At 39.7% G+C, this 23434-nt stretch overlaps 2 protein-coding genes across 3 annotated transcripts in view; both read left to right on the top strand.

Annotated features, from left to right (window-relative positions):
• Positions 1-23434, top strand: part of kcnh3 (potassium voltage-gated channel, subfamily H (eag-related), member 3) — a 194320-nt gene that overhangs the window by 6444 nt on the left and 164442 nt on the right. The gene's annotated exons all lie outside the window — the stretch shown is intronic.
• Positions 11392-12292, top strand: LOC146690487 (uncharacterized). Of its 2 annotated transcripts, none has more exons than XR_014915621.1 (3): positions 11392-11771; positions 11881-11975; positions 12107-12292. XR_014915621.1 is itself a non-coding variant. In XM_085435026.1 (3 exons), the coding sequence occupies exons 1-3, from the start codon at positions 11700-11702 to the stop codon at positions 12265-12267; spliced, it is 351 nt and encodes a 116-aa protein (XP_085291152.1). In that variant the 5' UTR covers positions 11392-11699; the 3' UTR covers positions 12268-12292. The 2 variants fall into 2 exon arrangements, 1 of the variants encoding a protein (XP_085291152.1); XM_085435026.1 differs by having other exon boundaries at positions 11858-11975.

The following is a 23434-nucleotide window of genomic DNA, read 5'->3' as shown; positions in this document are numbered from 1 at the left end:
TTCATGTAATTAATTAACTAATGTGTTGTGCTGTTTGCTTTTTATTTTCGTTAAGCTGTTATCTTCACTCTAGAAGAATTTTGTGTCATTTTTGGTCCAAGGTTTGGCATGCAGTTGACTTTAATATTCAGATATTACAGTCATCACTTCTGAAAGTGTTTGAGACAACACTAGCCTGTCAAACTTCAGACTACGCAGTTACTGCAGAGTGTGTAAGACAACTTGGTGACACCCTGGTGACCTCTGGTTGCTAGGGGAAAATATGTATTTTTCCATTGGTTGGCAAGTGGTTGGTAAGTATCGCTGAGTGAAATCTGCCATATCTCAATGCTACACCAAAAACCTTCTTGCGATTGCTTTGGTTGGGATCAGAGTGTCACAGTCATCCTTAGTTTGCATGGAAGATGACAACTTGTTTGCGAGCACTGCCTAACTTATCACAGAGGAGCCCTCTTCACAGTTTTACTACCACTTAGCAAGTCGCTGGTAAGTGTTTGCAGTCTTCCATACAGACTATGGCCGTCTGTGACAATCTGCAATTACAAGGAAGTTTTCGGTGCAGCAACATCTGCCTGTTTGCAACATCTGCCTGTTTGCAACCAGTTTCACATGGGGACACCAAGCAACCTCGTGCAAGCATTCAACAATCGGTCAGGTAATACAAAATACACACTTCTTCCTAGTGGGTGGTTACCAGGGGTTACTGATTGGTCTCTAGGCCTGTGGGAGGCTTTAGCAATCAATTTTATTGCAACTGCCAGCAACCTTCAGCAGCTGGTTGCAGAATACAATTTTTTCCCTACTGATTACAGGCCTGTGTGACTGGGGCCATAGCAAACTAACATTTACAATGAAATCTAGCTGTGTGCTTACGTCAATAAGTAGATCTTGATGGCAAATCTCTGACCCTAATTTTTCCACAGGTCTCTTCACCTTTAAAGGGAGTTTGCAAAGTGTTTCTTTTAAGAGGGGTGTTGTGATTCACATTAAATACATACGAAATTATTATATTCACAGCAAACAAGTCAAGAAGTGCTTGTCTAGGGAAATCTAAAAATAGTTCAAATGTACCAAAGTAAAGCAGACTCTCTCCTTTCATGTCAAACTGTTCCCTCATAAAGCTTCTCACAGTCCTACTTATATACATCTTTTAAATTACTACCATCTCGACGCAGTTGGCTATTGTCTCTGAACACAGAAATAAAGCAGCTGCATGGGCTATGCACTGGCAGGGGAATGTCCCGTTAATAAAGGCTGGAGCTTGTCAAGCTGAGAAGCCAGCAGCTTGCAGCTGGTTTTGCTCATCTGCGTTGTATGACAGGAAATGATGCAAGATTAGCGTGACAGGCAAGCTGCGGGTTCTTATATAGCGCTTTTCTACTCTATCGTGAGCACTCAAAGCGCTTTACACAAGTTGTACATTTGCCCGTTTGCACAAAGTGCTTCTGCAAACTAACAATAACTGACATCCACATATGGATGCACCAGAGAGCAACATGGGGTTAGCATCTTGCCCTTACTTGGCATGCAGACTGGAGTAGACTGGGATTGAACCACCAACCTTCTGGTTAGTATGTGACCTGCTCTATCACCTGGGCTACAGTCTCTACTTTAACTGGTCTGAGATCAGTTGTGAGCTGTGCTTGAGGTAGCATTAGCAAAAAACCAAGCACCCATTTAGCTTCGTAACAAATACGTTTTCTCTTATTAACCAGCTTGGCTAACATACATGATTGAATGTTTTTACTCCAGAAAAATTACTTTTATTATTGATATTTTAATACAAGTTTTATGTGTAGTGAGGTGTTCATAGGATTTTATTGCTACGTTTGCTAAAGCAGTCATTCTAAAAATGTCCTCCACCAGTCCACGAAGCTGGCAGAGTGGTATATTTTTATTCTGGCACATTTTATCTGGTTAAAGAATAAAGGAAATGTAATTTTAATTTGATTTTGTTAATATCTTTTTTTTTTCCAGAATTTGCCTTCCAGTAAAAAATCTGAAATGGGACTTTTTACAATGGATAGAAATATTTCAACTCTATAATAAATTGGATAAGAAATCATTTGAAACTTTTTACTTTTAGATCAAGGATTCTTTTACAGGAGTCTTTAATATCCAGGATGGGTTTTTTATGGCAGGTGACTGATCAACATGTCTAGTTTTTAGACATGTTGATCAGTCACCTGCCAAGGAATTCTTAATAATTCTTAATAATTATCAGTTGGGGGTCGATGGGTGGGTGATGAATGTGGTCTGAGTACCGGCATGAATAGCTGCAGATATAATCAAAATACAAAACTGTAAGGGATATCTGGGTTAAAGAAGACATATCCCAAATACTAACAGTATTATGTAGAAGGCCATTTTCATTTCAGGGAGAGAAATAGTGCAGTTTTGTCAAAACCGCTGACGTATCTCGCTTACGCAGGAAATGTGCTTTAGTGGCAACACATCATACGTCTGTCCTAACTATTTATTTTCCAGCTCAAAGGGTTACAGATGATTTAACAGAAACCACACTCGTTTTCTAAAACTAAGAGCTAGTTTTTAGTGTGGGAACCTAACCAGTGGGTAGAAGTTAAAATAAATTAAAAGTGAAAGTAAAGATGGAGTGCAGAAAAGTGAACCAAAGTGCAGGACAATAGCATAACATGTACAATGATCATCTGATGTTTCAGATTTTTTGAAAAATATGCTGGATGGTTGAATAGCCTACTGCAAAAGAAACCTATGTACTGGGTAAAACAACAAAAAACTAAACCAAACAAATATAGAAAAAATCCTGCACCTTGTAGCCCTCCAGCATTGTAAGACATGTAAAATGGGATTGTTTTCTCATGACCAATATTGCAGTGACCCGCATGTCAAGGCACTGGCACCAGCAGACACTTTGTGTAAGACGGTGGGACAAGGGCAAAGGCTTCAGGTGACAATGAAAACAGATTTACAATGTATGGTAAAACCTTTGGAAGCTGTTTGTTTCTCTTCACATTGTGCTGCCTGTATAAATACAATAGTAAAACACAGTCATACTAAACTTGCTTTGTCAGCTCCGTGGAGCATAAGGAGAAGAGAAATAATGAAAGTATCAATTAAGTTTGCTCTTGAGCTCATTTATAACCTCGAGAGCTCTCGGTAAAGTAAGCACATCTCCGTCAAGAGCTCATTTCATTATTTCTGAATTTAACAGTCTCCTTTTTCCACTCACGCTGTGCCTGCAGTCAGATTATGAAGTTGATAATCAATGATGAGAGAACTTGGCTCTGTTACTGAATAATGTTTTTGACAGATGGATGAGTCGCACAGTTCAGACAGCAGAAGGTCTCAGAGCTGAAATCATAGGATCTTCAGGTGGTTTTGGTTTTCTTAAAAATTAATGGGCATGCTAAAATAAAGTCCCTGCACTCTCTGAAACTCACTATTACACACATAAGGTATCTGGCTGCAGTATGCTGTATTTTAAAAGGCTGTGGGTGAGTCTCAATCAATAGATACCCAAACAGTCATATATTATTTACAGCAGCTGTTTGTTTAACCCCCCCCCCAAACCAGAGCAGTTTACTTAGGCAGCAGATAAGAAGAGGACGCAGTATCTTATGAAAGCAAAGTATGCAGTGGTTTAAACAGGATTCCTTAAATACTCGATATATAATCTATATACCAGTATATAAATCGTGTGTTTCATCGTATGAAAAAATAAACAAAAGCCACGTCGTGCCGCTATTAAAGTTGCCCCTGTGCAGTTTTTCAGCCCTTCTAGACCTTGTTCAGTATATCTTAGATATGTCTCTATTAAAGATAAAGACCTATTTATTTCTATTTTAAAAGCCTTTAAAATAGAAATATAAAATTTTCCCTTTAAGGACAAAGTAATGCTTTGAAATTCATTTGAATTTGAAATTCATTTGGTAGAAATAAGCCGAGATCTGGCATGTCCATTGGGATGCAACAAAGAAGAAAGATTATTTATAGCATTTCTCTTTTTATTCGGCAGCATGCACTAACCGCAAAATATTTCACTGATAATGGTTATTGTAGTTGTATTGTAGTCTTTATTGGCTTTTTCTATTTTGAAAAATCAAAGGAAACTTTGAAAATTGGTTTGGTCTCAAATTAGATAACACATTATGATAAGCATTAATATAAATGGCAAATTAAAACATGGTAAATAGACTGGTTCTTATATAGCACTTTCTACTCCACTTGGGTGCTCAAATCGCTTTATACAGCATGTCTCATTCACCCATTCACACCCATTCATATGAGCACTTCTTTTTACATCTAAGTGCTTTCTATGTAGCATTCACACTCCGATGAACGCATCTGGTGCAACTCGGGATTTGGCATCTTGTCCAAGGATACTTTGGCATGCAGACTGGAGCAGCCAGTGATCGACCAAGGTTCAAGGTCGGGGAGGGGGTGCTTGAGCCTATTCCAGCTATCATAGGGTGAGAGGCAGACTGCACTCTGGTTAGGTTGCCGGTATACCATAGGGCCAAGAGACAGAAAGAAATTCACTTTCAGATTTTTAGGCAGTTTAAAAATGATGAAATAAGTTTTGTCTTTGGACGGTGGGGGGGCTCTCATGCAGGCAGGGTTAGAGCATTTGAACTTCACACAGAAAGGGCCCAGCCAGTAGGTTCAAACCCAGACTAGCTGTTACGTGATAGTGCTAACAACATATCAGCTATGCTACCTTTATAATATTTTGTATTTACTAATCATCAGTAAGGTTATAATATATGTTTATGTGAGTAATGTGTACAAAAAGTAATAATTTTATTAATTATCATTTAATGCAAACAAATCGGGGAAATGAGAGTGGGGAAAGTAGAATTCAATACTAAACATACAAGACAAGGGTTAACATTAAACGGCATAATCGCAACAGGTAAAACAGGGACAAAGGCTAGACAAGTTAAAAAGAACACAAGGAAGTGGAAACTACCAAACAAGGAAATATAAACTCAACTATGGATAAAGCAAAACCAGGAACCAAGGATTCAAAAACCTCTAGAAAGATAAAAAATAAACAATAATTCCAAGCAGCTATAAAGAGATAACACAAGATAAATACAAAGAAAAACATGAAGTAGAAAAAGTAAACGGTAAACTAAGAATGGAACTGAACATAATTAAGGATAATTAAGAATCTCGTTATTATGGGATTAAGGAGTAAGTAACCAGTATTTAGGAGTCTTAAAAACACAAAACACTGTGTTTCAGAAACATGACATTCACACCAGAAGGTTAAAAAGTGTTCAGCTGTTCCCTTAAATTTTTGAGCAGTATATTTGATCATAGCTGATAAGTGACAATTACACTTACTGTCTGATGACACTGGTGCATCTACTTTTGTATATATAATGTATTTGTTAAGGATTATTAATGGTGTTTGCAAACCCCACACTATGCATACACACATACACACACACATACCTACATACACCATGATCATGATGCTGTAAGGCTATGATGTATTAGACAACTGAACTGTTAAGTGTTCAAATACTAACAACTATGGGATTTGTGTAAATATTTGTATACACCATATACACTGTATTGCAAATAGAGCTGGGCGATATAAGATTTTTTCATATCACGATATGTTTTTTTCATTTCAGGCGATAACGATATATATCACGATATCAGCCAAATAACTATATTTGTAAGATTTAAATGTGCCGTTGCTCACAAGTAAAATGTGAAATAATCAGCAGCTTGTTTTTATTTAAATATTTATTTCCCATAATAAGTTCAACAGGGTAGATGTACTTAAGGAACATGAGACTTTTTCAGATAAATAAAGGCAAATATTGCAAACTACACAAAAGGCAGCCGCTAAAGCGTTTAAGTTTTAAAATAGAACAAATGAAACAGACTAAATTGTCAATTCCACTTAGAAACAAAATATTAATTCTAAAAATAAATCTTAGTTTGTTTTACAGAAGAACAGACAAAACTGACTAACTTTTGTCAATATCAAATAAAGTGAGAACTAAAAGGAAATTCTCAATCTCTCCTTGTTGTATAGCTGAGCTTTTCAAACAGTTTTAACAGTTACTTTAGTCTGACAAAAGCCGAATGACGAATTAGCGCTTCCAGTCAGAGACTGAGGCTACGTCCACACGTACACGGGTATTTTTGAAAACGGAGATTTTCCGTTTTCGTTTTAAAAAATAATCCCGTCCACACATAAAGGCAGAAATGAAGGAAAACGCTGCTATGAACATGCCAAAGCAGCAGGTGGCGCTAGATTCCTAACCGTGCAGAAATGTTGGCCAATCAGAAGTCTAGAAGCCTCGGTGGGAAAAAGTAAACAAAGCTGGGGCATAGAAGCAGAACCGAGTCGTATGTGTGGAGGGACAGTAACTGTGTGTATATGTAAGCATTTAAACACTGCAGAGAGTAGAATTAACAGTATTGTAGAAATTCATTTCACCGAAACAATAACGTGGCGCACAGTGTGACGTCAAAAAATGCGCACACCTTTGACGCTGCGTTTTCTCCGTTTTTCTAGTCCACACGTAAATGCAAAAACTGAGTTTTCAAAAATCTTCGTTTTCAGTGACCAAAAACGCCGTTTACGTGTGGACAAAAGGTGCAAACGCATAGAAAAATCTGCGTTTTCAAAAATACCCGGGTACGTGTGGACGTAGCGCATGCACCAGTTCATTGTATTTCCAGACTTGCTTTCGGCACAATTTACAGTGCATGCTACTCTGTTTTTTGTCAGACTTGAAATAGCCGAAATACCTTCACACTACGGAACTTCTATGGCTCTTCCGTTCGACAATCTCTCTGGCATTGGAACCATCATCTGTTTTCTCTTCGGTCACGCTCGGTTGATTTTTCTAGTCGGCACACTCATTTCCTCCATTACCCGGGCGGTACGGTGGCTGGCTGCTTCCCAAACAAATACACATGTGCGACTTGGCACTTGTGCTGTACGTAACAAGTCACGTGACGTGACGCTGCGGCTGTGATTGGTTCAGCTCTGCGCTACGTAATTTGGATTGGCTGTTCTTTTTTTTTTTTTTTTTTTTTTTTTTTTTTTTAAAGAGGACAAGAGCGGCGAGGTCTATCGCGATAGTTTAATTTTTCTATCGAGAAAAAGTTATATCGCGATACATATCGTTATCGTTCTATCGCCCAGCTCTAATTGCAAAACATATTCACTTGTCTGCCTTCACGTGTATAAGAACCGGATGAGGAGGCCTGGCACTCTTCACAGTCTTCATTCATCGCAAAGATGCTCTGTTAGGTTGTACAGGACTCTGTGCAGGCCAGTCAAGTTCTTCCACACCAAACTTGCTCATCAATGTCTTTTTGGATCTCGCTTTTTGTACTGGTGGCATCCTATCATGGTACGACACTAGAATTCAAAGAGCTCTTGAGAGCTACCCGTTTTTTCACAAATATTTATAGAAGCAGTCTGCATGCAGCATGTTGGCGCAGTGTCTCGCAGCAAGTTGTCTGTCTGTCAGTTATGTGTTAGCCCCGTGACAGGCTTGCGACCTGTCCAGGGTTCACCCTGCCTCTCGCTCTAAGACAACTGGGATAGACTCCACAACTGGATTCAATGGTTTGAATGGGTGAGTGAATACTTTTGGCAATATAGTGTAGATTTTTACACTCACACTGACCCAGTCAATGTCTATACAAAGTTTCATCAAGGTTGGTCCACTCATTTAGGAGGAGATATGGAACATACATACATAAATGGATACATGATATCCAAGGTGTTTATTCAAAGCTGCTGGTGTCTCAGAGGTGCAAGGTGCCATTTAGTACTGGTCCTACGTCATGTGTTGTACCTCTATGATACCTGTCGCCTTGCTAACATATTTTTTCTAAATCTAACCAAAACCTTTGGTACCTTAGCCTTGGTTAGTTAGGACTAACCTAGTCCTAGTCTTAGTCCTCATGGAAAGATGTGAGTCAACACAAAAGATATCTTTATTGACTTTGTCTTTGTTTTTTCACCTGTAAACATGGATGCTTGTCTTTGTTGCCTTATCTCTTAGCACCAGTAGCAACATATAGATCCCAAAGTACATTTTCAGATGACTGACACAACCTATCAGCAATCTAAATACTATGTGACCTTTCTACTACCAGTGAAAAGGACCCTTTATAAATGGGCTTTGTGTCTGGTCAGAGCGGCAGTGCCTCTTGAAATGAAGCAGAGAAAACAAGTGTCAAAATGTTAGGTTGAACTTTGTCATCTCTTCTCCTCTCTGAATTATTCAATTTTACGTTCACCCACTTCTTACAGACGAGCAGACCTGTGTTAGCCTTTTACTTTAGGGTTGTGAAAAGCATAATAGGAGCTGCTGAGTTGTAGTGCGATAGAGAACACACCGTGACCAGGTGAACTGAATGTCAGATTGGCTAAGGGAGAGAGAAACATGTTTAGAAAGCACAGACAGGTAGAGAAACAGACAAAGCTAGAAATAGACAAGAAGCCAGGTGGTCAGCGCGGATGTCACCATGTGTGTAAGAAATGAGGGAAGAAAAAAAGATGAGTGCGCAGGAGGAGAAGGACAGAGTCTGGGACTGTAATGGCAGTAAATGAAAGTGATGAAGCCAAAGCGACAGGGGGTACAATTGACTGCTTTGAAGTAATATGTTCCATTAGGAAACAGATGAATCTGAGCTCTGGCTTTATTAGACCCTGGAATTTGCAAAGCAGCAGATAGAGCAGCTATTACATCGTCTTCAAGATGTATCCTAGTAAATGTTCTTTTCAGTATCACCTTGTTTAACAGAGTATCAGCTTGATTATGTGTTGTCCTGAGCTAATTATTTACAGCAGTGCACTGTTTCCACAAAGTCACATTTATATTGTGCTGCTTGCAGTAGTTGAGCAATGTATTGCTGTTTATTCTCTGATTTTTATAAGAACTACTGAGTGTAACATAAGAAAAGACAAATTATGCATTATTAGCTTTACCAAGGAGCCCATGTACTTGGTTGATTTTGTCTGTTAGCAGGATTGCTGCTGGGAACGGTGGAATAATTTCCCCATAAATACCAACCCGTATTCCACATACAGCCTAACATCAAACTAAAACTGAATGCTCAACAGGTACGACCCAAATGAGAGTTTTGATTTGATTCCCACAAAGAGAGCTGGTGATGTTTCTATTTATTTATTTTTATTTATTACCTCTGGATTCTTGTGTTGAATGACTTCATTTAACATCTGCATTGTATCCTCATAGCTGTCCTCTCTTTCAAAATAGTAACTTTGTAATTGCGACATCAAAGTTTAGCTAAAAACACATTGTTTCCCCTTTTCACTGAACAGGAACAATGCAATGTTTGGCATTCAATATGATTAAAATCCACATATTTTCGTATTCAGTTTGATTCAGTTTTATTTCTGTAATGCCTAATCACAACAGTAGTTGCCTCAAGGTGTTTTATATTGTAAGATAAAGACAATATTACAGAGTAACCACAACAAACAGATGACCCCCTACGAGCAACACTGGGAAGAAACAAATGGGCCATTTAGTTCCAAGTAGGGAAATTTGTATTCCTTATCATATAATCAAACAATCTGTTTTAGAATTTTCAATATATTTTTCTGTTTTGTGACATTACCTCTGTGCACAAAACAAGATTTTCAAGCAGCCTTCCTGGTACCCAACCTAATCAATTAATTCTTCACAAAGCGACCCCTTTGTGAAGAGCTGACACACTGACTTGGACTTATCACCCAATATCAGTTGCAGCAAACCTCTGCAGTCAGTTTATGCCAGTACAGGAGCAGGCTTTTATAGCAGTATATTGGTGCCTCCATCTACAAACAGTTATCCATATACTTTAAGATGCAGAGTGTGGCGTGAATGAGGCAGGGCGATTTCACATGTTGGATTTCAGAGCCATTTTAACTGACGCGGTGGCAGCTCGCAAACTACCACAACAACAACACCACAAACCCTAATTCCCCTTATTTATGTCAGCGGGCGTAATTGCGGATGCCGCGCAGGTGCGTCCGCCTTCCCTGCATGACACCACAAACCACGCCCCACCACACAGTGAAAATCAGATTTTTGTTTTTTAACATTTTGGTTTTGTATAGAAGCAAAAGCACTGCAGCTATACAGTGATTCCATTTCTGTATCCACCTTAACACAGATACTGTACTTCATCCAGTCATTTGCATTCATGTGTGAAACTCTGAGTCAGATTTGAAACAGCAGAACAAAAAAGAAGATGCAGTCGGCTGCTTTGAACTAGATGCCAATGCTGTGTGATGGATGAGTCACTCCACCAGCACCTGTACAGATCAGAAATGTTCAGCATGTTCAGATTTTAACCTGCTGACGTGGAAGACATTGCAAGTAAAGAGAGCTGGTGAAGCAGACATGCAGTGCGTAACAACATTATTTCTCTGATATTACAGAGCCACTTGGACTTCCTGCAGACCCTTAAAAACTACTTAGGTCTTTTAAAGACTGAGTCAACTCTGTCTTTTTCTCTTGGGTTTTGGATGATGTGTTGGATGTCGTGTGGTGTACATAAGTACAGGTGAAGCATGATGTTCCAAAGGGTATGTTCTTGTGTCTTGGTCTGAAAGGGAAAAGAAAAAAAGAAAGCAAATACACACTATATAGCACCTATAGACACACAGCTCTCTTATAGGCACATGATTTTATGCAAATACATGCAAAGCCAAGGGCAAGCAGAAGACAGAGTCACAAAGACATTTATAAATGGAGAAAGGGAATTCTCTGTAAGGATCTAGAATCTGTCCTGTTAGAAATATGAGTTACTTGGAGACCAGGATCATCCTTCAGTGCTAATCCTATATCTAAGTTTTCTGAGGTTTAAACCAAAATTTTCTTAATATTAATTTCCAGTTTTCTTGACTAAAAAAATTTGAGTAATCTCTAAAAGGCACATCCAAACATAATTACTTAGGACAACCCGTTTGATTTCATCAGTATTGGGTTTATGTTTTGACATATACGTCCATATCTACAATGATTTCAACTCATTAAAGAAAGCGATCTTTTCCTTTGCCTGTACTTCACTTCTCTAAGACGTATGCTGATAGTCCTTGTGCTATCTTGCTCACAAACCCCCTTTTTTGTTTCTCCACCCTGACAGAAGAATTACCTCCAGTAAGAATACCTCTCTTGATAAAATGGCAGACACAATCACAGTTTTAAGTCTGATGTTCAAGCACATAAGCGCAAAAGAGAAAACAGTGTCCCATTTAAAACTTCCATCATTAATCTGGAGATATGAAATGTGTCATGGCTGTGTGAAGGTAGGCAGGAATGGTGGACCCAAAAGCTGGACTCGCGGAGGCAGAGTGAACTCAAAACATCCATCCATCCATCCATTCGCTTCCGCTTATCCTTTTCAGTAGTGATGGGACGTTCTGTATCGAGGCTTCGGAGCGTGTGTCGAGTAATGGAGGGGGCGTTTCCGCGAAGCGCGTATCGAGGCTTGCTTCATTTATGGGAGGAGCTGAAAATGATGACGTCCGAAGCCTCGCTGCCCGGCTGTACCACGTGACTGGTTCATGAAGTGGTTCGAACTTTGCCGCGAGACATGACAGCGATATAAACCCCTCAGACTTCATTCAAAAATGTGGGTGTTTGATGGAGAGTTGCGGTTAGTGAGAGTTTGGAGACCGTTTGGAGGTTTATGAGAGTGAGGAAAGTCAGGAGAGAATGGAGCCAGCTAAGAAGAGGAGGATGTCCTCCCCTGTGTGGGAACATTTTGATCTTATTCCTCCCAACAAGGTATGTAAATTTCTACAGAAGATGTATTTTCATGATACTGATGGTGCAATACAATTTATGTTGAGCTGTCTTGACTTTTGTACAAGGTGAAGTGTTTGCTATGTGCCAGGGAGCTGGGATATAACAACAACACCTCATCCATGCTTAGGCACTACAGAGCTTTGCATGAGAATAAGGGGGACACCGATTGTGGAGCAAGACCAGGTGAGCCATCAAATGCAATGATAATATAGGATGCAGTAATGTTACTAAATGATATAACAATATTATACAACTGTTATAAGTTACGTGTGTGATATTTATATTTGTGCTTTGTCTTTATTGTCTTTCCTCAGGAGAACAATCTCAAATAGATGAAGACCTGGTCAGCATGGTGATTGAGGACTCCCAGCTATTTAGCATTGTGGAGGACAAAGGATTCAAAAGATTTGTTAAATCATTAAATCCTAGCTATGTTCTCCCCACTAAAAAGGTCATAAAAGCAGTGAAAATTTAGTTTTTACAGAATAAAATGTGAACAGGCAGGACTGAGGCTCAAAGCCTCAGTGTGTAGCTGTCCATACCTCAACGTTACAAAAGCACAACTACTGTCCACACCCCAACCACACCTCACCTCACAGTAAATGATCATTTCCATTTCAAGCATTTCCAAATAATCATTTCCCATACTGCCACTATAAATATACACAGTATACTGCCATCACTACAATATACATGTTTTACACACTCCTTTTGTTGTTGACATTTACAGGCTGTGTGCAAAATGCCACACTCTTCAAATTCATGCCAGCTATTATTTTTACGTCCAGTAGGTGTCCTGCTAGAGCAAATGAAGCTTCATGAAGCTTCGCGTTGGGGTGAACCAATTGGATGAAAAGCTTCAGTGCTTCATGGGGCTTCATCTGCCCATCACTACTTTTCAGGGTCGCGGGGGGCGCTGGAGCCTATCCCAGCTGTCATAGAGCGAGAGGCAGGGTACACCCTGGACAGGTCGCCAGTCTGTCGCAGGGCTAACACATAGGGACAGACAACCATTCACACTCACATTCACACCTAGTGGCAATTTGGATTATCCAATTAACCTATCCCCACAAGTTGCATGTCTTTGGACATGCGGCTTTATTGTGGGGTAGCAGACAGAAGAGAAAACTAGCTAAACTGGGAAAGAAAAACTAACAGGCAGGCAAGTTGGCAAACAAAATACAGTGACGTTTGAGGGACGACGCAACAACGAGCAGGGGCAGACACAGACACTAAATACAAGAGGTGATCAGGACTGAGAGGAAACAGCTGGGAGACACGGCTGACGCTGATTACACAGACGAGGCAGGGAGAGCACAAAGCTGAACACACTGACATAAGGCGCAGACCTACAAAGTAAAACAGGAAGTACATGACAGACACAGAGATCCAGATTATGACACAGAACTTAACAGACACAGACTCATGCGCAGACATAATAACATCATGGACAGAGACCAGGGCAGGCACAGAACAGAAACCTAACAAATGGCAAATCTTAACGGAAAACGTAATCAGAATAAACAAGAACAGAAAATAAAGAAACACAAAACACTGAGTTGTCAGACTCAGGACCACAACAAAAGGTCTCAGAGTGTGACAATGTTGCCCATAATAGTAAATTCAAAAAAGAAGCCAATGGATAATTGCAGAAAGCGGCAGTTCCTCTAATGACCAATCGAGGCTGGCTCCAAAACCTGTGGCTGAGCTTTTTTATACATTATAGACTTTAATCCAGGTGAAGCTTCACATTAGGAGCATGGCTTCTTTGACTGACAGGTGTGCCAAAACTGGCAGCTATGCTGATTTTAATGATCATTAAAATCTTTTAGTTTTTACCAACATCAGGTCAATGAATTTAATTCCCATCATCCTCAACTGAACAAAAGCCCTCTTCTGTTTTGGAGACCATGAAAAAAGATGAGCGCACTGAGAGTGAGGTGAGGGAGGTCTCTGTCGGTGTGTGCTGCAGCACTTTACACGGTGCTGCAAACAAACGAGGTCATCATCTCCATGTCTTGGGCCTAGAAAAACACAAGTGGAAAAATGCAAATAAAGGATGAAGTAAAAAGGAATAAGCATAATGGAGCACGGGGGAATTGTCATGTAGGTGATAGTGTTTTAAAAAGGTGCAATCGTGTGTATGTAAGTTATTATTATTATTCAGATTTTTCCATGTTGTTTAGCCAAAGCCCATAAACACAGAAGCTCTTTGTGCAGTCAGGAGGCTACTTTAATCTTTTGTTGTGGTTTACATGTGTGGTATATGCCTAGCTCTGCATAGTTCTGATTGAAGTATGAGAGGATGTGCTTAAAGGGTAAGATACAAAGATATAGATGATGTGGATTTGTCAACAAAATAAATTGCCTTATTTAATGGAAAAATGTTATTTAGTTATTTGAGTCAGTGGTGCTACAAAGAGGGGTAACTGGTGAATTTTATCCACAGTAAAAGGCACATCTGGTCAGAAGAGGTCTTTCTTAAGTAGGAAGAGGTGTGTGCGGAGGAAGATTGTGGCATATGGCTAAGAGGAGAGTTTAAAGGTGGTGCAGGGCAGTTGGAATCTGTTTAGTCAGTCAGTCAGTCACATAAACACTAAGCCAGAGCCAAATGACCCAAACAGGACTTGGCAGAGAGAGCCTGCAGACTGTCACTCTACCTCAGTGAGGATGCTGGAGACGGCCCTTTTGCCACCGCCTCAAAGCACCATAGATTAAAAAGGTGCATCCCTGATTTGTGTGCGGACGATAAGGTGCATATATTATTCAGCATGCGTTCATGTCCATTTGTTTGTTTTTGGATTGGTAGATGACCATTATATTGCATCATTAGTCCCTCCGCTTCTCTCCAGTTTGCCATCTCCTCCTGCTTTTGTGTAATTGTGGCAAATATTGACTTTGGAGAAGGCGACGGGCCCATCTCTTTTCCAGCATCAAAAGGCCGGTGACTAAGCAATGCTCCAATAAAGAAAAAACAATTCTGCTGTCCGTGGCAGGGTTCTGGGAGTGGCAGCTGGTCAGAGAGAGTCTGCTGTGAAAAAACAAGTGCGAACGCTTTTACGAGGCCCCAAGATGAACTGAACCATTTCTTTTGCCGCTGTCTTTGTGTTTTTGTGCATCTTCTTTTGAGTTTTCTTTTCATTTCTAACTATGTATTGGATGAGTTAGATATAACGTCTATAGTGTTGAAATATAGAAGGATATTTGTTGAGGAAACGACACAAAGATGCTGCTCAGTTGCTTAAGTCCTCAGTGCTGTCTGTTGGTTGGGAGTAACCTGGAGGTAGGCTCGCTGTGAAGGGGCTTCTCTTGGCAAATGCTCTCTAGATGCCATTAATCCCTCTCCTCTGAGTGTGTTTGAACTCTGAAAAGCAGCCCAGCTCACATAAGGTGTGAACCCAAAGGACAATACGGTTTCATTTGTATGTTTGTTTGCGCCAGAGTAATATGTGCAGCAGAATATATAAATGGATGTATTTTAGTATTCATGGTTTGGTATGAGCCTGACCTCGGCAGGTATTTGATCTTATTCCTTTTTCATTCCCTTCTTATCCCGGCCTGTCAGCTGCAGGGAGATACAACAGAAGGAGATGAGTGACTGTACGCTTAGCTCCACAGCTCTCCTCTGTCAAACTAATTGGCTCTACATGTGAATCCAGCTTTGTTTGGCTGCACATTGTGTGTGTGTGCATGTGAAACTTGTCATGTATTGCATTTGTGCCTTCGAGTCATTTGCATTATTACCACCTTTCTTAATATAGCCTGCCAGAGTCATAAGATTATGCAATTATGGCACTGTGTCAAATTGATGAGAGAGAAGTTTATGCATGACTCTACCTCAACCACATTGTTCAAGTGCCATGGACTTAGTGCACTTTCAGTCAATTTGATTACAGCTTGATAATTATGATAATTATGAATATGCCAAACATGATGGCGTGTGAAGAATGCTGTGGAAATGAGGAGGAAAAGAGTCACTTGGTTCATTTTCAATGGAGCTGAACATTTGAGCTTTCTGAGGGGGAGAGAGGGTGGGACTGGCATTTAATTTGAGTATTGATTAAATATGTCCTTGCAGGTGCATAACAGCCCAGTGGAAGCAGGAGGAAAGAGGTGCATTGGACTCTGATGGAGGGTAATTATGGTGTTTGTTGTGAGCAGCAAATCTACAGTAGAACGGCCAAAAAACAAGAGAATCAAGGTGTTACAAAATGGCCCAGCCAAGGTCTAGACCTCAACTTAACCTTGAAATGGTTTGGCAGGACCTTAAGAAAGCTATGCGTAAACAAACGGATGCAAACCTTAACAAACCAAAGTAACACTGTAAAAAGGAGTAAGTCCTACACAACAGTGTGCGACACCGATAAGGTTATTGATGCTAGATCAACGATCTACTTAACCTTGGCGTGTATGTGATCACTTTTGCACATTACTCTATGTCCACTAATCAAGTTATACAAAATCATTCATCACTGAATGTGACTGGTAATTATATCTGTTTATGCCAAAGTGGGAAATGTATAAATACCCCTGCGTCTCAATCTGTGTGCAGAGCTGTACATGCTAAACTCTGGTGTTCTGACTGAGCTGACACAGAATTAGTAATATGTGCGAAAGCTATCATCACATTACCTGTTGCCAGAGCTAAGAACATCTCTAGAGGACACTATATGGACTGTGCTGTTTATATGTAATGGTGTAATGTTCACTGTTAACTAGAGCAGGGCGATATGGCCAAAAATATTTATCATATACATTTGAAAATTTGTGATAACGATATAACTGACGATATAATTGATGCAAGACAAAATACAACTCCACAACTTTACTAGCGCAAAAAACCCATCCATTTATTTTCACTTAAACAAGCAGCTGTTTTTTATGTGCATTAAAGCTATATAAAAATTTAACAGTGCAAATGCAAATTCCGTGCTGAAAGTTTAATTAAAGGGCATTTCCAGTAGAAATGGGCTGACATATCCTGAGCATAACCATGTCCACTAAAATTAAAAAGAGGTGCTTTGCAACATGAAACTGCAGTGTGTCAAATAAAAAAGTCAAATACGTATTTTTCCTTATAAGGTGCACGGGATTATAAGACACATTAAGCGAAACAATGCAGTCAGATAAATCAAACTTTATTCAACTCATTCTTCTTGCTTCCTCCACTTCAATATTATTGAATATTGATTCAATAATCCTGTATTCTATCACAACTGCTCTATTCCCATGTTGTTGCAGTATATTAATGACTAACCTTGTATTGTGGATGGATTATCTCAGTTGTTCTCCTGACTGAAGCTTGGTCCGTTTACAGCATCCTGCCATGAGATTGTATTTGTCTCTAACCATGAGGAACCTTCACGTTAACTTTTATCGAGTGTTTATGTTATGTTAACATAGCTGTGTCGCTAGCGATCACACATCATCATTATATACCAGCTAGCCCAACTTCAGTAACCCTACAAACATCACTCTTGTTTAGTTTTCTTTCTTCATTTATGTTGGAAGTGATAGCAGAGCTGTACGTTTTGATTTTTTCAGATAGTTTTTTCAGTCAGAACATGCTATATCATGCTTAGGTAACTAGCAAAACTAGCGAGCTAACTTCTGCTAACTTCCTGCTAACTTCTAACTCCATTAAATTTAATAAATTTTGTTTTCATGGATGCCCGGATGTTAAACTTAATTGTTACACCTGGTAAAGCAGCAATGCTGATCATTTTATCAAGGATGAAAGAATTTAGACAGTTAACTCAGTGATGCCGCAGTGTTCGTTCAAATTGGAACATGAAGCAGACAAAGTTTTGGACCCAGATTACTCCCAGATTTACGAGCCTCTTAGTCTTAAAAAAAAGAAAACAAGCTTTAAAACTAAAAGAACAGAAAAAAAGAAAAACGTAAGCCTTTCAATAGTGGGAAGGAAAAGAAACTCACCCGTGGACTGTGATATTTTATACCACAGCACAGAGAGTTCTTCACATCCTGACATGACATTATTCGTGTGTGGAGTTTGCATGTTCTCTCTGTCTGTCTGATTATTCCAGCTTCCTAGCACAGTCCAAAGACATGTTAGGTTAACTGGTGATTCCAAATGGTGTGAATGTGACTGGGAATGGTTGTCTCTCTCTTTGTTATCCCTGTGATGGACTGACAACCTGTCCAAGGTGCACCCTGCTTCGTGCCCAATCACAGCTGGGACAGACTCAAGGCCTGAAACTGATAAGTGAATGAGAAAATGGATGGATGGATATTTACAGAAGATGTCACAAAATCTAGATTTAAAAAAAAAAATCACACAACACATATTTAGGATTTGTTTGAATTAAAATTTCCAAAGACCCAAGGAAAACCTCAAATAAGACAAGACTTGGGCAGATTGAAGAGAAATCAAAACCCCCTGGAAAAAAACTGTGACAGTTTCCAGGTCTGGATGTTTTGATCTGAACAGTGATTGTTCCAGCTGTTCCTGGAGCATTCATAATTGACCCAGAATCTAACTGTGTGTGTGCTGAGCTGACAGGGTACCAGTACAATATCATGCTCAATTTTTCACAGTTTTTTGTATCTAACAAATAGTTGGACTTCTTGTCAGTAATGCATAGTTTGAAATGTATGTATTTGGTGAAGGACTGAGACACAATTCATGGAGAATTCACTGGTGTGAGGGAGAAAAAGATGCAGGTAATCTGTGTTTTAATTGCACAATTCATGCAATACTGTAGATACATGTTTGCTATTAGCTGTTCACTGTTAGTTTGTCACTTCAGCAACTGTTCCATCAAACTATTGTCTCCCCAGGATCATGTGTTTTGTGAGGGGTTTTCTTTTGCCGCGTTTTTCTTTAGCTGCTGTGCGTTTGACCTCTCAGAAACACCGTAGAGTTCTTTTCTTCAAAGATTTCAGGACTGAATCTGTGAGGAAATGAGCACAGTTTTGACAATGGAATAACATCTATACAAAATCAGGCTTATCACAGGGAACAGCGCACAGCTTAGTATCTTAGTCTTGCTCAAGTCAGTTTCATTTGTTAGGCAAAACAGGACCTGCGAGTGAAAGTGACCACACCCTTAACTGACAGAACATATGCGTATGGGTGATAAATTAAAGGATAATTGAATGGAGCAATGTATACGCTACATTGACAGACTATATGGAAATATAGGCCATCCTCCACATGTTCAGCTTTACTGGTAGAAAGAGGAAAGAATCAGGTGACTTTGCCTTTCGTTCATGTACCAACAACAAACTCACATCATAATTCATAAAGATTGCTCATCTGGCTTGTGTTTCAATAGAAACTTAAGTGACATCTGTAAACATTATACACAAAACGCCCAGAAGTTACTTTTCATCAATGCAGCTGTGTGTGTGTGTGTGTGTGTGTGTGTGTGTGTGTGATAGTTAAAATTTTAGACACAACAGCGTAAAAGCTTTTACTTGTTGTGAAAGAAACATGAAGAAGTCCAATATCTGTCATACATTCAGTGTTGTATATGTGAATATGATTGTACAGAAAATTGTGCGCATTAGTGTGCTTTAACCTCCTAGGACCGGGCGTCCAAATATGTGGACATCACATTTTGGGTTGTCTAGACCAAAATGCAAAATGTTGCTCTACAAGGGCCTGATATCCACTTACGAGGACGTTATACTGCCACTGTTCTATCAAAATTTAAAATGAATGTCCTCATATGTGGATCTCAGTTTCCTCAGAAACAAAAATCAGGTAAATAAAAAAATCTGGTAAGTTCTTGTTTTTACATTCATCAGGTCCCAATCAGCCCAAATAACAAAGAGAAATTAAAAATGGATGCCATGAAAGAGTTCAGGTTGTGAAGATTTGTTCTTTGTTTTTTTCACGCACTGTCATGAATGCATGGGTAAAGAAACAGTAAACAAAGTTGTAACAAAACTATGCAACACTGGACTAACCACACTGTTTTCTACAGCTGCATAAAATGTAACCTTTCTAACTAATGTTGTTCCAATGGAGCACCTCATTTCCATTTAAACATTTATATTTATCTATCTGTACATTTGGCTCTTTAATCATATGAACGTACTGACCGACTTGGCCTTCTGGCATGTTCCTGTTCAAATATCAGTGGTGGCCAAAGGTGCAGAACACAGTCTAATAAATGTCTGTTGATTCCTGGCATTCAAAAAGCAATTTCACACTGGAACTAAAATGTCCCAGCTTTCTTTATTTAGTTATGGTAGCCACTACCATATGAGCATGCATGATCACTGTGGCTATGGGTGGGATGTGGGGGGGGGATTGGGGGGCATGAAAGTCAGTAATTGTGATTATGGGGGGAGCCAAGGATCAAACCACCGACCTTCCTATCAGTAGATGAGCTGCTCTACCTCCTGAGCTACAGCCAGCCCATACCTCAGTTTGCTTAGGTATCGAAATAAGTGCTTGGCTCATGCTCTGATAAAGTAGAAAAGCTCTATATAGGGTGTGAATGCGGGAGTGAATGTGAGCGCGAATGGTTGTCTGTCTCTGTGTGTTAGCCCTGCGACAGACTGGCAACCTGTCCAGGGTGTACCCCGCCTCTCGTCCTATCACAGCTGGGATAGGCTCCAGCAACCCCCGCGACCCTGAACAGGATAAGCGGAAGTGAATGGATGGATGGATGGAGCTCTATATAAGTATCAGTCCATTCACCATCCATCTTTTGTATACAGTCTATGGGATGAATGTAGCTTTACTAATCAACACACAGTTCAGACTAAATCATAGAAAGAAAGGTGGATAGTTCAGTACAGCCAGTCTTCTTGTTATGTTTGAAGATGTGTGTGAACCCTGTGGTGACATCTTGTAGAGAAAATATTCCTCATACACATTTTCATATTGAATTCATTATTTGCATGTGTGATAATAACTTTTTGTGCTGGCTTTTGCTACTTTCTTTAAAAAGAATTTCAAAAGCACAAAGATAAATGGGAATAGATGGAGAAAAGGATAGACCAGGCATCAATAGTCTTTGCAGAGCAGACCACACAGACATAACCAGCATATGTTAAGATTAGTCTGGATGGGAACATGAAATATTTAGCAGTTAATGGAGGAGAAGGCAGCGGGTTGCATTCTCTGTCGACTGGTGCAGCTGTTTTAATATGCACTCATTAATATTAACAGCGTCACTGGTCTGTCACTGGAACATTCATCTCTTCTGTTTCTTCTACATCATGGCCTACGCTGTGGCCACCTGACAAAGCACTCGCTTTGAGATTTTGATCAATCTAAATGACATATTATGTAGAAATGGTCTCAGGATTGAAGTGTCTCACTGTGTTCATGTCCTATAATATGTATGTGGATCATATTAGAGGACAGCAGGGCAGAGCGGGGTAAAATGTTGCTGTCCTGACAGTGGTGCAGGTTCAGTGGTTTGCTGAGGCAGCAATAAAAACCTGCTGCCTGTATCGCTTTGTGCTATGCAAACCAGTCAATATTGATTGAACAGTAAAGTAACCATTAGAGCAGGGCGATATGGCCAAAAATATTTATCACGATATATATTTGAAAATTTGCGATAACGATATAACTGACGATATAATTGATGCGAGACAAAATACAACTCCACAACATTACTAGCGCAAAAAGACAACCTTCCATTTATTTTCACTTAAACAAGAAGCTGGTTTTTATGTACATTAAAGCTTTATAAAAACAGTGCAAATGCAAATTCCTTGCTGAAAGTTTAACCAAAAGGCATTTCCAGTAGAAATGGGCTGACATATCCTGAGCATAACCATGTATAATATCCACTGAAGTTAAAAAGAGGTGCTTTGCAACATTAAACTGCAGTGTGCAGTACGCATTTTTCAGACCATAAGGTGCACGGGATTATAAGGCACATTAAGCGAAACAAAGCAGTCAGATAAATCAAACTTGATTAAACTCATTCTTCTTGCTTCCTCCACTTCTGTACCATTGATTCATTAATGTTGAATTCTCTGGCAGCTGCTCTATTCCCATGTTGTTGCAGTATACTAATGACTAACCTCGTATTGTGGATGGATTATCTCAGTTGTTCTCCTGACTGAAGTTTGGTCCGTTTACAGCATCCTGCCATGCAATTGCGTTTGTCTCTAACTATCAGGAACTTTAACGTTAACTTTTATAAGTGGAAAAGTGTTAGTGTTCGTCCTCCAGCTTCACTGTTTATGTTATGCTAACATAGCTGTGTCGCTAGCGATCACGTAGCACATCATTATATACCAGCTAGCCCAACTTCAGTAACCCTACAAACGTCACTGCTGTTTAGTTTCCTGTCTTCATTCATGTTGGAAGTGATAGCAGAGCTCTACGTTTGAATTTTTTCAGAAATCTCTCAGTCAGAACATGCTATATCACGCTTAGGTAACTAGCGAAACTAGCGAGCTAACTTCCGCTAGCTTCCTGCTAACTTCTAACTCCGTTAAATGTAAAACATTTTGTTTTCATGGATGCCTGGAAGTTAAACTTTATAGTTACACCTGGTAAAGTAGCAATGCTGATCGTTTTATTAAAGATGAAAGAATTGAGACAGTTTTTAACTCTCAGTGATGCTGCAGTGTTGTTTGACCTGAAGCATACGGAGTTTAGGACCCAGATTACTCCCAGATTTAAGAGCATCTTAGTCCGACAAATACGACAATAACAACGGCCGCTTGCATGTTCTGCAAAAAAATGTGCTTTGTCGTGTATCTGACGGACAAACACCAAACCAGTTCCACATCACTGAAGTTGCACCATTTTTACAAACCAATTCTGGTTCATCTGTTTCACTCAACAAGCGGCCATGTGCATATGAAAACAAAGGCACTGCGCATGCGTGTTTTACTCCCATTCTATCGCGATATTTCATTTTCCTATCGTTGCCTAACATTATACCGGTATTACCGTGAACGGTATAATATGGCCCAGCCCTAGTAACCATTGTCAAGTTAGGGGGAAATTAAAAGAAAGACATTTTCACTATAGAGAATAGCTGAACATAGGCAAATGTCATTCTATTTGCATCTCATTATAAAAGGCAGATGGCGGTCAACAATACAGTGCACTCTGAGATAGAGTATCTGTACACGAGACATTTTACACTCACAATGGACGGCGATGTCACATGTCACTCAAGAAATTCTAATTACCCAACTGCAGTTAGTGTGAGCAGCTCCAATGAGCAGTGATGTGCAGAAACTGACAACTTAATCATCAGCAGTCTCTGTGTTATGTAGGAACTGATGCGGCATATGGGTGCTTGCCACGATTAACAGAACTGACAGGGCAGACGAACTTTTGCATCCAAAGGCTACAGCTGTGTGTCAAGAAGGACAGCTGATTACCCACTGGTGATTATTTACCTGACTTTCCTGATTACTTTGTACAATATATTCTCAGCTATGTGTAGTATTAAAAAAAAACAGGTTGAATGTGGCTTGTAGTGGAGAAGCACTAAAAAGTGCTAGAAAGAAAAACCCTCATGATGAGTGGGGTGAGAAACTGACACTGACACACAAGTCAGACTCTTCCTGAAGTACATAACGCTTTCTCCTTCTTATTTGACTCTAATGGTCACCGTGTTAGATTCAGCATGATGTGAATCTTGAAATTTGACTCATAAACTCAGACAGTGTTTCCTGAAGTCACA

This window comes from Copadichromis virginalis, linkage group LG16 (assembly GCF_057382275.1).
Source record: "Copadichromis virginalis isolate Kocher_CV1m ecotype Utaka linkage group LG16, C_Virginalis_male_GT1.1, whole genome shotgun sequence".
NCBI classification, from domain to species: domain Eukaryota; kingdom Metazoa; phylum Chordata; class Actinopteri; order Cichliformes; family Cichlidae; genus Copadichromis; species Copadichromis virginalis.
The sequence above is the reverse complement of the archived record's forward strand: the minus strand, read 5'-3'. Positions and strand labels throughout refer to the sequence as shown.